This window comes from Humulus lupulus, chromosome 7 (assembly GCF_963169125.1).
Source record: "Humulus lupulus chromosome 7, drHumLupu1.1, whole genome shotgun sequence".
NCBI lineage: Eukaryota > Viridiplantae > Streptophyta > Magnoliopsida > Rosales > Cannabaceae > Humulus > Humulus lupulus.
This window is the reverse complement of record NC_084799.1, coordinates 170,455,488-170,471,668: the sequence shown is the minus strand read 5'-3', so window position 1 is coordinate 170,471,668 and position 16,181 is coordinate 170,455,488. Positions and strand designations below refer to the sequence as shown.

General features: G+C 35.2%; 1 protein-coding gene across 1 annotated transcript; it reads right to left on the bottom strand.

Moving 5' to 3' along the window:
* Nucleotides 1-5,094: 5,094 nt before the first annotated feature.
* Nucleotides 5,095-6,087, bottom strand: LOC133792360 (uncharacterized). The gene has a single exon (XM_062230261.1). The coding sequence runs from the start codon at nucleotides 6,085-6,087 to the stop codon at nucleotides 5,095-5,097; it is 993 nt and encodes a 330-aa protein (XP_062086245.1).
* Nucleotides 6,088-16,181: the final 10,094 nt, after the last annotated feature.

The following is a 16,181-nucleotide window of genomic DNA, read 5'->3' as shown; positions in this document are numbered from 1 at the left end:
TCTACCATTATTAATTTGGTAGGAAATTAGATTTAATGATATTTTTAATTTCTTGAATGATTGTTTTGCTAGGATTAATGCCCTAAAAGAATGTAAAGACATTTTATTGGTTTTAAATAAAAGTGCAATTTTATTATATTTGAATGTTATAATTATTGTTTGAATTAATTATATAATAATATCAAGAAAATTTCCTATTCATTCATGAGAATATGATCTTGTATTAGTACGAGAGAATTAAGAGTCAATAACATATTAAAGTAAGGAATCTTTAATGAATAGTTACTAGTACGGTTTGCTAAGCATACGAGATGCAAGTAATCTAGATTCGGATTACTGATGTGGATAAACATCTTAGTAAAGGTGCTATATATAATAGATTATAAATGACAGGACCGATGAGAATTAATTATCTTTATAAACTTGCCGTTTGACATAGATATTTAATTCTTGTCATAATAGATGATCATTTGTAGATCAGTCTAAATCTTGAGTATTCATGAACTCTTTTTTATGTTTATTGGATCTTTTGATTCAATCGTTAAGGTCTCTTAGAATAATGAGGTTAATGGCTTTTGTTTTGGAGATTCAATATCATGGCTGGCTATGAACATGAATTACAATATTAGAATTCATGCTTTCCTAACGAAACGAGTATTGGTTCCTTTAAGGGTTGACTCTGAAACTTAATAGTTATTGAGCTCAAATCTATAATTAGATTATAGATTAATTATTCACTAGTGAATTAATGGTACTTGAGGATCAAGAAGTAATTAGAAGGGTAAAACGGTAATTTTGACTAGCTCTAATTAACGAACCAATAATGGAGGACAGAACTGCATATATTTATTATATCAATGGACTACTAGCGAAAACTCTATAAATATACTTCTATAAATACTTCGAGCACAATTCCATATTTATAGTGGAGCAATCACAGAATTAATAAATAAGATTATTAGATTAAAGATTTTAATTAATAATCAGATTTATTGGAGCTTCGTTTATAGGTACATGGTCCACAGATCACCTATGTCCTACACTGTCAAGGGTAAGGATGTCAAAAGAAAGATTTATTAAGAGAAATAACTAAATTGCAAAGGAATTAATTTTCCAGGGCAAGGAAATAATTATTTTATAATTAGGGGTAATTGATTAAAAATGAATTAATTAATTATTTAACTATATAGTTTTCATTTTGAAAAACTATAGGTTAAAATTAATATTAATCTTGTTTGGATTAATATAAAGAGAGAAATAATAAATATCTTATTATAATATGATATTTATCTATTTAATTTAAAACTGGTATTTTAAGATAAAGTTAATTTTGAATTAACTGATATTTATGTTGGAATAAATATTTTGTCTTAAAAGTTGATTAAATAAACAAATGAGAAAAATAGGGCAACCCTAATACGGCTGGGTGACACACACTATATAATACATTGTGTGGCGCCTAGCATCAGGGATTTTATCCCTGGGATTTGAATTTTAAATTTTGAATTTCTAATAAATTTATTTAATCAGTTATTTAATTATTCTTTTTAAATATGATTTTAATAGATAATTAAATGAAAATATCTATTCAGTTTTAATTTGAATTATATTTTAATTAAATAAAGATTATTTAATTAGATTAAATATCTTTTTTTTTTATGAAAAGGAAAATATATTGAGAACCAACCAAACAATTACAAACACAACAACCCAATCACAAAACCGAAGACTTACAGCTGAACTACTTTATCAAAGAAAGCAAGCTCATGTGACTTAATCTTCTTCTTAGCCTGACTAAGAAGTCTACCCCTCACAAAATGTTTATTCAATTTAGTGACATAGCCCACAGAAAAGGAACAAAAATTAAAAATACAATGGTTTATATTTCTCCAAACCATGTAAACTGAAGCTGCTAAGGCAGCAGACATAACTAATTGCTTCAGCCCCTTCAGCTTGCCAGCCATCCAAGAGCTCCAACCATCAAGGTTACTCGGCCAAATACCAATACCCAGCCAGCTCTTCACCTAGGAAACAACCTGCCTAGAAAACTGGCATTCAAAAAACAAATGAGCATGAGATTCTTGATCCTCTTCACAAACCGGACAAAGCAAAGAAGGAAGGTCCATATGACAGAGACTGAGCTTGTCTCGAGTCAACAGATGGCCCAAGGTAGCCTGCCATAAAATGAATCTGTGTTTAGGCACAGACAAAGAGTTCCAAACTACATTCGCAAAAATGACTCTGTCTTTGTTAAGCAACCTATGATACATACTTTTCAGACAAAGCTTGTTATGATGGACTGCCTCATCAAGTCTAAAAACAGGGAAGTCATCCCTGAGCTTAGTCAATCGTTTCCAATACCAGCTCACGTCCTGAGGAGCTCTGTAAAGCCAGAAATCCTAACCCTTTAAGTAGATCGAATCCACCCACTTAACCCAAAGAATATCAAGTTTAGACGAAACAACCCAAATATACTTGGCAAGAAGCACTTTATTCCACGTACAGCTATCCTTGAAGTCGAGACCGCCCATACACTTAGGCAAGCAAACCTGATCCCAGGCAGTGAAGTGCAGCTTGCTTCGCTGAAAATTTCCATCCTTAACTCCCCAAAGGAAGTTCCTACACAGCCGATCCACCTCCTTGATGACACTCTTAGGGAGAATGAAAATACTCATCCAAAAATATCTTATGCCCAAAAGCACTGAGTTAATTAATTGAGCCCTCCCCGCGAATGAAAGATGACGGCTCGCCCATGTATGTAATTTAGACTGAATCTTTTTGATAATGAGAGAACAGTCGCCAGCCTTCCATCTAGATGTTCGAAGAGGAACTCCTAAATATTTTAGGGGGAACTGTCCTTCAGAGAACTGGAGCCCCTCAATCAAACTTTTAATCTCTTTATCAGCCACACCACCAAAATAAATCTGAGATTTATCCTTATTGGCTGTCAAACCAGAAGCACAACAGAAAGCATTAAAGCTCTCCTTAATAATCTGAACCGAGCTATTGACCCCCTTGCAAAAAATGACCAAGTCATCTGCAAAACAAAGATTGACAAGTTTGAGGTGCTTACATTTAGGATGAAACCGGAATCTCTTGTCCATAGAAGCTAGCTGAAATAATCGAGTACAGTATTCCATAGCTAAAACAAACAACAAAGGAGAAATCGGGTCCCCTTGTCTAAGCCCCTTCCGACCTCTAAACTCCCCTTGAACCTTCCCATTCATAAGAATTAGATAGGTTGGATCCTTCAAACAAGCCATGACCCAATTAATGAGTTTAACCGGAAAGCAAAATTCAGCGAGAATATCCTCCAAAAAGTTCCAATCTAGCATATCATAGGCTTTGCTCAAATCAATCTTCAAGACACACCTTGGGGAAGTGTTCTTCTTCTTATAGGCTTCAATAATATCCTGAAGGATTAGAATATTATGCGCCAATAACCTGTTTTTAACAAAGGCTCCTTGGTTTGGATGGACCAGACTAGGAAGCACCAAAGCCAATCTACTACAAAGCATTTTAGAAATGCATTTGTAAATAGAGTTACAACAAGCAATAGGCCTATAATCTTCTGCCCGAGAAGGAGTCTCAACTTTAGGGATCAATGAAATAGTAGCCTTATTAATTTCCTCAGGCAGATAACCACTCTAAAAAAAACCGATAATAGCAGCTGATACTTCGGCCTCTAACTCGTTCCAAAGAGCTTTGAAAAATCCCGAGCCAAACCCATCAGGCCCCGGACTTTTAATAGACTTAATGCTAAACATCGCTTCTTTAACTTCCTTGATAGAGAAAGGCTTGACTAAACTAACTTGTTGTTCCAAATTCAATCTATGACCGAGCTCAAAACAAGATTTCTGAATAGGAATAGAGGCCATGCTTTTGCTTCCCATAATCTTCTAGAAATGAGTCACAAAATGGTTCACAACATCAGTAAAATTATCAATATTCTGACCTGTTTCAGTAACAACAGAAGTGATGCAGTTAGAGGCTCTCCTTTGCTTAAGACAGGCGTGAAAATAAGCCGTATTATCGTCTCCAAACTGCAGCCAGTCCACTTTACTTTTCTGTTTCAGAAAGCTCTCATACACTCTGGCATGGTAGTCCAAATTAATACCAGCTTCAGTTTCAATTCTTTAAAGTCTCACTGAGTGAGGATCACTCTGCAGGGATATCTGGGCAGCCTGGAACCTCTCTTTAGCCATTGTGTAATTCTGATCAACATCTCCCATGCTAAGCCTATTAAACTTCCGAAGCACCCCCTGAAGCCTATTTAGCTTATAACAGACACGCACCAACCCAGACCCTCGAATAGTTTTACACCAGTTTTGCAAGACAGTAGACTTAAACTGTTCATGGTTAGTCCGCATATTGAAGAACCTGAAAAGTTTAATACCACAATTAACAGCAACTTCAGGTTTAATGATACAGTAGCAATGGTCTGAGTGCATTTCCCAGTTGAACACAGCCTCAGATTGAGGGAAAATGTCCAGCCAATCTTCATTCGCAAAGGCTCTGTCCAATCTCGAATAAATTTTGTCATCCTTCTTCTGATTATTTGTCCAAGTAAAATGAGACCCTCTAGCACGCACTTCATCAACTAACCCCAAGGCCCTCCAAGTTTGAGCATCAGATAACTCAATGGACGATATAGCACGACCACCAATTCTGTCCGCACTCTCAAAAACAGCATTAAAATCTCCAGTTATCAGCCACGCATTAGCTAGAAAGTAAAGATCAGTCAAATCCCTACAGAGAGCCACTCTTTCCTCAATAGAGCTCCTACCATAAACAAACGACACACAAAACTCTTTATTCGTCCTTATGCCCTTAACATAAGTGTGAACCAGCTGGTCTGTTTCTTGAAGAACCTCAACAGAAACCAAGTGTTGCTGCCAAATAATCAACACTCTGCCATCTGAAGCTGAACCTGAAAAGAAACTCCAACCTCTAAAAAAATCTTGCATCATCTTCTTAATCTTATCACCCCTTAGTTTGGTCTCCAACAAGCCACCTAAACCAATTTTATTAACAAAACAAAAGGAGCTCAGAAATTTCTGTTTCTCCTCCTTATTAATGCCTCTAACATTCCAACTAAGGATGTTGTGATTCTCCATGCAACAAATTGGTTGAAGTTAGTCCCAAATTTGCTACCTCCAAAACCTTTTCTTGCAAAGCACTATAAGAATTTGTCGAAATGTTCTTTGCCCTCTGGATGGCCTTTTTGTTCCCACCAACCCGTTTAGGGGTAATCCAGTCCGAATTAACACCTTCATTGGTCTTATTGACTTGTGTCCGAGTTTGGTTTACACCAGACAAAACAGGAGCATATTTTGAACTCTCCTGGGGCATATCCATCTCCTTATTATTCACAGTAAGAGTCTCACTTTCATTATTCCCATTGACGACATCACAAGGCCCAGTGTCAGGAATCCCTGCCTCTATGACCTCTGAAACAACCTGGAGAACCTTAGGGCCTTGCCCGACCTCATCCTTCCCTAATCTGGTTTTTGGTCTCCAAATCTCAGCTGGCTTCTTGTTACACATACTTTCAGTGTGACCATACACTTTACACCCCCTGCATTGGGTAGGAAGCCACTCAAACTCTAGAAATTGCTCCACTAACTGCCCTTTCTCATTGAGAAATTGAACCGATTTAGGGAGATCCTCCGAAAGTTCTATCTCCACTAAAACTCTAGCGAATTGCATCATAGATCTATCCTTCGTAACCTTATCGACCAAGATCGGTACCCCAATTGTGCTCATAAGAGCACTCAAGCATTTAGTACCCCAATATTGCAATCCAAGACCTGGCAATCTAATCCAGATCGGGACTGACTTCACTGCCTTCAAAGTGTCCAAATCAGTAGACCATGGCTTTACTATCACTGGTTTCCTATCAAAATGGAGAACCCCAGCTTCCAAAACCAGATCCCTAGTGACTTCATCTCGAAAATTAACAAGTGTGAACCCATTATTCAACCTAGCAATTCTCTCAATGCCAAGTTTACCCCATATTCTTTTAATAAAACCTTCAAAAACTGCAAACGGAGGGTTAGCCCCAAGCACCTGATTTTTGGTTACCATGGATTTTTGGTTCAGACCGGGAATTATTTGGACACTCATAGTAGTACTTATAGATTTTCTAAGTTTAATCTATAGTTTAAGAATATTAAGTATAACCTAAGGTTTGATTAATGTGACTGATATTAAGGATTATATTTATTATATTATAAGGTTTAGACATCAACCAATAGGATTTTAAGCACATGTTATGAATGGTGATTAAGGATTAAAGACTTTTGAGGATTAAATTAAATAAGGGTAAAGTTTGAATGATATAGGGTCAGTCAGCAGCTTTGAATACGTTGAAGGCTTAGTCAAGGTTGTTTACTCCATTCAAACTTAGCTAAAAATGTGTAATTTCGTGTTTAAATATTCAGCGTGTGCCGATATATCGCAGCTATAGGGAGCGATATATCGCAACACGTAGATACGGAAAACACGAATCGATGCACGGTCGCCTCGGGCATACTGGCCCAGGAGATATATCGCCTACAGGGGGCGATATATCGCCTCCTTCAGCATGAATTCAAACTCTTTTGAATTCATTTCCTTTCAGCCATTCAAACTCCTTCAACAGTCCAGCATCTTTTGAACGAGTCTTCAGCCTCTGCTAAACGATTATTCAAATGATTTTCACCTAAAAAGCCATTATTTTTATTCAAGTAAAATCAAGATATTTTCATTCCCAAACTCTATAAATAGGACCTAGTACCCAGCCATTATTCACCATTTTCTCTAAGTTCAGAAGCTGCTAGTGTTAAGTGAGAGTGAGAGTGTAAACACCTGGTTTGGGGAAAAACTATAAGCTTAAACATCATAAGCTTATCAAACACTTTGGGAAGGGAGTTCTATAGTATTTCGGTGGAGGTTAGATTGATCTTGCAAATCTTTGAGGTAAACCCGAAACTCTACTTCATTTATTTCATGTTATTTCCTTTCTCAAAACCTTCTACTCATTCCCCTAACCTCATTCTTATTTTGGTTAGGGAATCCAAGTTCTTAAGCATATAAGTCGGTAAGTATGTTTTTTATGGTTTAGTCTTTCCATCCTTTTCATTTCTTTTTCTTCTTCCAACTCACTCTTGTTCATTATGGTTTTAGGAGTGTTCCAAAAAGTCCCAACTCAGTCCATTATATCCCGGTAACTTTGGTAAGGAAAATAGGCTAGAATCAATATGTAATGTGCTTATGCTATCTATATGTTTTATGTTATTAGATGTGTTATGATATGTATATATGTTTCTAGGCTTGGGCATATGACCCATATGACTATCAAGACCCCAAATGGGTTATGGGCATATGACCTACTTAGCTAGTAGGACCCCACTAATCCCATGGGCATATGCTTGTTTAGTCTATGGGACCCCAAGTAATAATGGCCATTATAATAAGTGTATGTTATATGTATTATGTTAAGTCTTTATGTTTTCTTATGAAATTATGTATATGACTATGTGTTAGATTTTCCTTGCTGGGCATTAGGCTCATGCCTTTTTGTTTTATGTGCAGGAAAATAAGCTTTAGAGGCGGTAAGATTCGTGATGCTTGGAGGATGTGTATCGATGATGAATGGAGTCAAGGGGCCGAGCGTTATTCGATTCGAGGATGTAGTTTCGGTTTTATGTCTTTTTACATGTATTTTCCGCACTAATTATGTAATGTCTTATTATTTTAAATTATGTTTTTGTTTTAAAGACAATGGGATCCCATATCCGTTTTGGTATTTACTTTGTAAGTAACTCTTGTTTTTATAAGTTACTTAATAAAATTATGGTATTTTCGCAAATGTAAGTTCTTTTGAGGATTTTATGTATAGTTTCGTTAATGGTCCAAATAGTCTAGAGTAGTGGGTCGTTGCACTGACACACCACAGCTGAACTCCAGAATAAACTTTCAATTTGGACCTCATCCAAATCAACTTGAGCAATTCGTTGGCCCTCTTGAACAATTGGTTCCTCAAATCTGAGTTTTGCCCCTCCTTGATTAGGAAGCAGGGTTCTGAACTGAGACCATTTATCCCTAGCCTGGCTTTGAAAATTACCTGCAATCTCAGTCGTCTCCTCTGCTACATCTTCTAACATTCCATCTCCAACAGTTGTTCCAATACAGTCCGAAGGACCGTGAACTCCAGCTTCAGGAAAATCCAACATCGAATCAGTATAAACTTCTTCCATCTCCTCCGGAATAGCATCGTCGACTACAGTCTGCTGCCCTCCAACCGTCTGGACCGCTGGAGAAACATCCACCGTCGATTTAGTAGCTGGCTTTGGGGTGCTTTTCTTGCGTCTCGCCATGGAGAAACCAGAGAGCACCTGATCGCCCTAGATTAAATATCTTTATAAATCTGATATACATGATATTCCAAAAATGATGGATAATCAGACTCTCTCTCTAAAGCGATAGTTTTCTCTAAACCTGAAAACTATTCAAAACCTTCTCTCAGACAAAACTCTCTAGATCTCATGTGTTGAGTACATCTAGGGAGTCACATAAATCAACTTTTTGAATCCTACATGCTCACACATGTCCTTGTGTGTTTGAGGATTGGTCTGGAAGATTAGGGTGTGAGATCTCAGAACACTTGATAGGAATATCGTTGATTTATACAAAAAGACTCAAGGACACTTGATAGGCTACAAGAGGCAATCTCTTATCTATTTGTATGTGATTTAATATTTGTATATGTATATGATCCTGGCTGGTATTAATATTTATTAAAATGGGTCCATATATTCTGATGCATACCTTTGATTTGATCATTTGATACCAACAATTGGTACCAGAGCATTCTATACATATATATATATTAAATAATGTTGTGGTTTCTTGCATTTGTTATATGTATATTGAATGGATGGATATGTTTTTTGAATGATGGATTGTTAATTAGATGGTGCTATTGGGTTAGGATTTTATTATTTTTTCTAGGTCTTGTGTAAGCCATAAAAGGCATAGGATTTTTGTAAAATTATTTTTAAAAAATCTGTACACAAAGATGAGGAGGAACCCGAGCCATGTACCTAAAAGGCACACGGCCTGAGCCCCTACTCACCCTCACACACACCTAGGCCCGAGCATCCATCTGTTGTCACGCGCGACAGACACACCCCAGCCCTGCAGCTCCCAGCGTGCAATCCCGTGGCTCCCTGCGTGCAGCCCCATGGCTCCCAGCATGCACCCTGCGCCCATGCACGCGCACACCCGCCTGCCTCCGCGTGCGCCAGGCTCCTGGTCGAGCCCTTGCACGCCAGCCTGCCACCCACCCGAGCCATTGGCTCCTTGTGCCACCGGCCCTATGCACCATTTTGGTGCCCAAAATCCTAATTCCTAAGTTGATATAAAATATATTTTATTTAATTAATTTTTAAATTATTTGAATTTAAAAGTTTAATTATCTTATTTTATTATAAGATAAAATATCTTTTAATTTCTTAAGTTTAAGATATTTTAATGTCTTAAGTTTAAATAATTATTTGAATTTGATTATTTAATTATTTAAATTCAACTAAATTAAAAAGATGACAAAATGTTATTTAATTAAAGTTAGTTTTAATTAAATAAATTAATTAGACAATTTGTTTCTAATTAATAAGTTGGACAAAACAAAGTTCCTAAAGATTAGCAAGAAAGCATAAAGGAGAGGAGGAGCATTCTTGGAGAGTCTTGAAAGCTACATAGGCTTAGATTGTAATTTTATTTCTAATTTTTCCAAAGGGTTGTAAATCTTAGAAATACCCATTAGTTCTCAGTTCATCATTTATTGTTTATTTATTTATTGTATTTATTTAAATAAATGTTCATTGATTTTTGATTGATAACATGATCATGCATTAGTCAATTACATGTCATTCATGAAACCCCACACAGTTTCCTATTAATCACGCATCTTTTAGAAACATGATTATCTAGGATTGTCCTATTTGTTTATATGAATTGTTTTTGGTGAAATTAAAGCATGTAAACCACTAAGTACTAAATTAGTTAAAACTTGTTAACTCACACCATAATAAAGGCGATAGTTTTTTTTTATAGGCCTTTAAGATAACCAACTTTATGTAAAAAGTGTTTTAGTAAAGTTAGATGAATGTAATGGGTAATTATTTAGATCACATTAATTATAGGAACAGACTTTTTTATGATTAATTTTTTTGTAATTAATTACATTCATAGGGTTACTAATAAACTAGTAATTAATTTGGAATTAATTGATTAGTTTAATAAAATACATTAAATATAAAATAGTAAGTGGGAGAAGGTGAATATCTCAATGTGACATATGGTCTCCATTATTAGTACAACACTGTGAGATATGAATAGAGCCTCGAGGCGGCTTTGTTTCCGTCCCCCTAAGGAAGGTTTCTAGACATATCAATACCAAGGTTGGCTTCTTACGAAGATAGGAGGAAGTGATGTATTTTAGGCTTGACTGACCCTAAGGCGACACTTTCTAAGTTAAGTCATGAAATCTGAAATCATGGGTTACACTTACAAAAATGTAATTAAGCTTTTGCGGTGGATAATTGCATCTTGACCAAACCAGCGGTACTTTATATTTAAAAGAGAAAATAAAGAGTTATTTTAAGTTTTAAATTATAAAGATAAGATTGTCTTATAACCTATATGAATTTAACTTGACAGACGCTAAGGCGGCACTTTATTTGTTGGGTAGTTTTATCGTAGAAAAGTACATTTTAATTTATGTGTTTTAATTGTTGGATTCATGCATCATGTTTACTTTCCAAAACATTGATATTTTTTTCAAATGATAATATTATTATTTTTTATTTTATTTCAGTTAAAATGTCTCAAAACAACTACAATGTAGTGGTTGAACTTCATGATGAAAATATAATATTTTGGAGACATGATATTGATATATTATTGTTAAGAGTGAATTTGGTGGACACTGTTAAAACACCACCAATCGATGAACCACCAATAGATGCTTCAATGATTGATCAGTTTGAGTACGCCAAGTGGTTAACAATAAATCCTATGGCTATGTATTATTTACTCCAATCAATGAATATAGAGACCAAAAATACACTACATAGCCTTAAATTTACATATGATATATGGGAGGTCATCCATGCTACGTATGGACACATATATGATAAGTGGTTTTATGAGAAGGAAATCCTATCGGCCAAGGGTGAAATGATCGCTAAATTTATGAAGAATAACAAAGGTAAATATGATTTATTTTTTCTTATAACTAAGTGGGAAAAGATTTGTCATTCTGAGCTCTTAACTCAGGGTGCACTAACGATGTTTATTCTTCTGTGTAGATGGATGAATCTAACGGTTCAAGAAGGTTGCTGATGAAGATCATGAAGTGGAAAAGAGGAAAAGCGTCTAGTTCAAGAAAGCGTTAAAGAATGTCCATTTATTTAAAATTATTTAGTTTTATTAAAAGAAAACTTTATTATTGTTTGAACAATGTTTAGTTCATTTTTTTAGTTAATTTGGAATTTTATTGCATGTAATGACTTTAGAATATTTTATTTATAATTTGATTATTCTTAAATTTTTTCTTTAGACATGCAATTGAATATTTGGACTTTATCGCTTTCATTAAATAAATGAACGCTCAATAATCCATAATTATTTAAAGTAGCAAAACCGCAAGGTAACAAAAGACAAAAAGTTTCAAACGAGGATGACACATATTTTTGGCATCTTAGACTTGGTCATATAGATCCAAATAGGATTAACCGGTCAACAAAAGATGGACCTAGGAGAGAACTAATAGTTGGAACTCTTCTGGTTTATGAATCTTGCTAGAAGGAAAAATGACCAAACGTCATTTCTCAGCGAAAGGCAATAGAGCCAAAAGAACCTTTGGATCTTGTACACAGCAATGTTTGTGATCCAATGAATGTACAAGAAAGAGGTGGGCATGACTATTTCGTCACTTTTATTGACAATTACTCAAGATATGGTCATACTTACCTAATTCTTAGGAAATCTAAAACCTTTGGTAAGTTTCAAGAATTCAAAGTTGAGGCTGAGAAGCAGTTAGGTAAAACTCTAAAGACACTTCACTTTGATCGAGGTGGAGAATATTTGGATATAGAATTCAAAGATTTCTTGCTGGAGCATGGTATTCTATCCCAACTCACAGCACCAGGAACACCACAACAAAATGGTGTTTCTGAAAGAAGAAATAGGACATTGTTGGACATGGTCAGATCTATGTTAAGCTACTCTTCACTTTCTCTCTCATTCTGGGGATATGCACTTCAAACGGCCATGTACATTTTGAATGTACTCTCATCTAAGACCATTAGCAAAATGCCACTGGAACTGTAGAATGGAAACAAACCAAGTTTGCACCATTTTCGCATTTGGGGCTATCCTGCTCATTTTCTTAGACCTAAATCAGGGAAACTTGAATCAAGGTCAGAAAAGTGCATTTTTGTTGGCTACGCTCCAGAAACAAGAGGTGGTTATTTCTATAGTCCCAAGAATCAAAAGGTATTTGTTTCCACAAATGCAACCTTCCTTGAACGAGACTATATGAATAACTATAAACCTCGAAGCAAGATAGTATTGGAACAACTCACAGCAGATAAGATTCCACAACATACTTGAGTATATTCTCCGAATATACTTAAGTATGTGCTTTACCGCAATCTAGTGTTCCAAACCAGGATTTGATTGATAACGACTTACAATTCCCACTACATAGTATATATCAAGCCTAGGACACAACATAGCATACATAAGACTCCCAACTACTAAATCATAGGGATACTTTGGCATATATTAGGCCTACTTTGGACATTGCTCCTTGGAAAGAGTAATTCCATGTCATGTTGGCAGTTGACCTTTCGTGGAATTCTCCATTCAGAACCTTTCTAGCACTTCATCTATATAATTTGCTTGAGAAAGTGCCAAGAGCTTGTTCTTCCTATCCCTTAGGATTTAGATTCCCATCATATAGCTCACTTCACTCAAATCTTTCATTTGGCACTTTTCAGCTAACCACTTCTTTACATTTGATAGTGTCTCTACATCGTTTTCAATGAGGCAAATGTCACCCACATATAGAACTAAGAAAAACACTACTTTTCCTTTGATATATTTATATACACATGCTCCGTCGACATTATTTTCGAAGTCATATGTTTCAATTGTCTCATCAAAGGTAATGTTCCAAGATCTAGATGGTTGCTTCAATCCATAAATGGATTTTAGCAATTTTTACATCTTATGATCTTCCCCTTTCTTCACAAACGCTTCTGGTTGTACCATATAGATACTCTCGACAAGATAGCCATTAAGAAAAGTTGTCTTGACGTCCATCTACCATATCTCATAATCATACGTGGCAGCTATGGATAAGAGGGTGTGTATGGATTTCAACATGCCAACAGGAGAAAACATCTCTTCATAAGTCTTTGTGTGCAGCCTTCGGCTACAAGCCTTGCCTTGTAAGTATCTTTTTTCCCATTAGCACCTCTTTTCTTCTTGAAGATCCATTCGCACCCAATGGGCATGACATCTTCAGGTTGGTCTACAAGTTCCCAGACAGAATTGGAATACATCGATTCTATTTCTTGGTTCCTGGCCTCTTGCCATTTTTTCTTTTCAGGATTTTCCTGTTGGAAAATCAATCAGAGTGCACAGCGAAAATGGCGTGGTGGGCCTAGTTTAAAAAAAATGCATCTCTCATATAAAAAATTTATATGTTCAAGAAAATATCCAGACAGAAACATTAATATGTAATATTATTAATAATACAACATATATATAAATATACACATACTTATATATATATCATATGCAGATGTATAAAAATATTCAAGAACATAAATATTTACCTCTTGAAGCCTATCAAGTGTCCTTAAGTCTTTTCGTATATATATGTATATATATATCGATCTTCCTATCCAATGCTCTGAGTACTCAAACCACGATCTTCCGAAGTATTCTCTACACCTCAAGATGTGTGTGGGCACATAGAGAACATGGGTTTGTAATTTAGAAATCACAAGTATATCTCAACACATGAGAACTTGGATTATGGCTTGAGAAGGGTTAGAATAGAAGAATAAGATGATGACAATTTCTTGTCTGACAAATTCTGAAACTTTTTTTGAATTGTCACTCTCTTTTTTCTTCTTGTTATTACATAATATATATATATATAGATTCCAAAGTACCTTATTATTCCTAATAATAATAATAATAATATATTAATAATTTCATAATGAAGATATGAATTTATTTAGGTAATATCAAACTTACCAAATTTGAAAAAATCTATTTTCAAATTATTAATTAATTAAGTAAATAAATATAAACAATACTGATACTTTATTAGTACACTGCTACACCCATAGCACAGTCTCTAGACTGTGCCATTTAATAAAAATCAATCCTTCAACAAAATATGGTATTATATTTTTAAGGAAAAAATCACAACCATATTTCAAAATTTAAATTTTAAATTCAAATTGATGATCATCATTATTGTTGACGCGGTTCTTCGCCAACAGGAAATTTAGAAAAGAAGAGAAAGGGATTAGTGCTAAAGGTGAACCGAAACAAATATATGATCTTAGGAAAAAGAAATGGCTACTCGAGACACGTTTTTTAAGTGGTTCGAAGGTTAAAATCCTTCTACTCCACTAGTCGATATTATTGCTATATTCAGGGGATACAAATATAGGGTGTTTGTTACAAGAGAGAATCCAACCCTTATCAACTCCCAAGGTCTCCATATTTATAGGAGAAGGCACCTGGGAGTTGGTAAGAAGGCCATCCCGTGACCTTCTTACCCATCATGTCGACTCTGTGACATTCATGATTAATTCCTAAACCTGACACATAAGTGTGGTCAAATCAATAGGTAAGGGGATAATGGGCCGCACAGCCCAACCTAGTTGAGGATGTCTGAATACGCACGTTCCTGCTGCGTGTCCGAGAAGTCAGGGATATATCAGACACGTGATGTCTGATATATGCATGTTTACCTTGCGTGGCTGACTTTATAAAGGGTCACAGCCTTCAACCCCAGCTCGTACTGCGGGCTGGATGCTTGACCCGACCTTCGATCGTCGTAGCCCGGACTCTGTCTTTAAGTTACCAGAGGCGAACCCCCAACCATCCTCGAGCTAAGGAGGTATGACCTTACGATGCAGCTCCGGTTGCGAGGGATGTCCACGAGATAATCAAGGTTAGGCCGCAACTCAGCTTGCTAATCAGCCCGTGGGAAAATCAGGGCGTACAATTATCATCATCTTTTCAAAATTTAATAAATCAAAAACTATTTTGACTTACCAATTTTATTTTCTCTCACTCAAATAAAATAATTAATTTCAAAAATTAATTAATTAATTTATATCTATTTTTTGAAATTGTATATTTAAATCAATAAACATATTTTCGAAAATTTAATAATTATTATTCAACCTCAATTATCATAATTTGTATATTTGAACCGAAGAATAAAATTATTCTAAAATTTCCAAATTACAGTTTTACCGTTGTATTAACTCTTACATTGATATGGTGTTGATAGAGTCATCCTGTGACCTATGGACCTATAATATCAAACTCCAATAAATATTAGATTATTAATCAAAGCTCCTAGATTAAATAATCATATTTAGTAATCTCATGATTACTCCACTATAAATATGAGATTGAACTTTTGATAATTATAGACATATATTTACAGAGTGCTTTAGTAAAGAATAAAGTGTCCATTGATATAATCATTAAATCCAATGTTAATCCTCTATTAATGGTTCATAATTAAAAGGGAATAAAATTACCGTTTTACCCTTTTAACTATATCTTGTTCCTAGTGTACCATTGATTTTACTAGTGAAGGTTGTGTCACAACAAGTTTGCGACGTGAGCGCTCATAACCTTTTCAGTTCCAAAAGTCAACCCAATATGGATCCATTATTCAATCTATAAGAAGGTATAGATTCCATATTTGTTAAACTATGTTCCCAGTCATATATCACTGAGTCCCCAAAACAACTTTTCTTAGCCTAATCATTCTGACAAACCTTAACGCATGAATCAAAGGATTAGATGACATATATAGGAGTTCATAATAACCTTAGGATTAAGATCATTGTGTATATGATCATCGT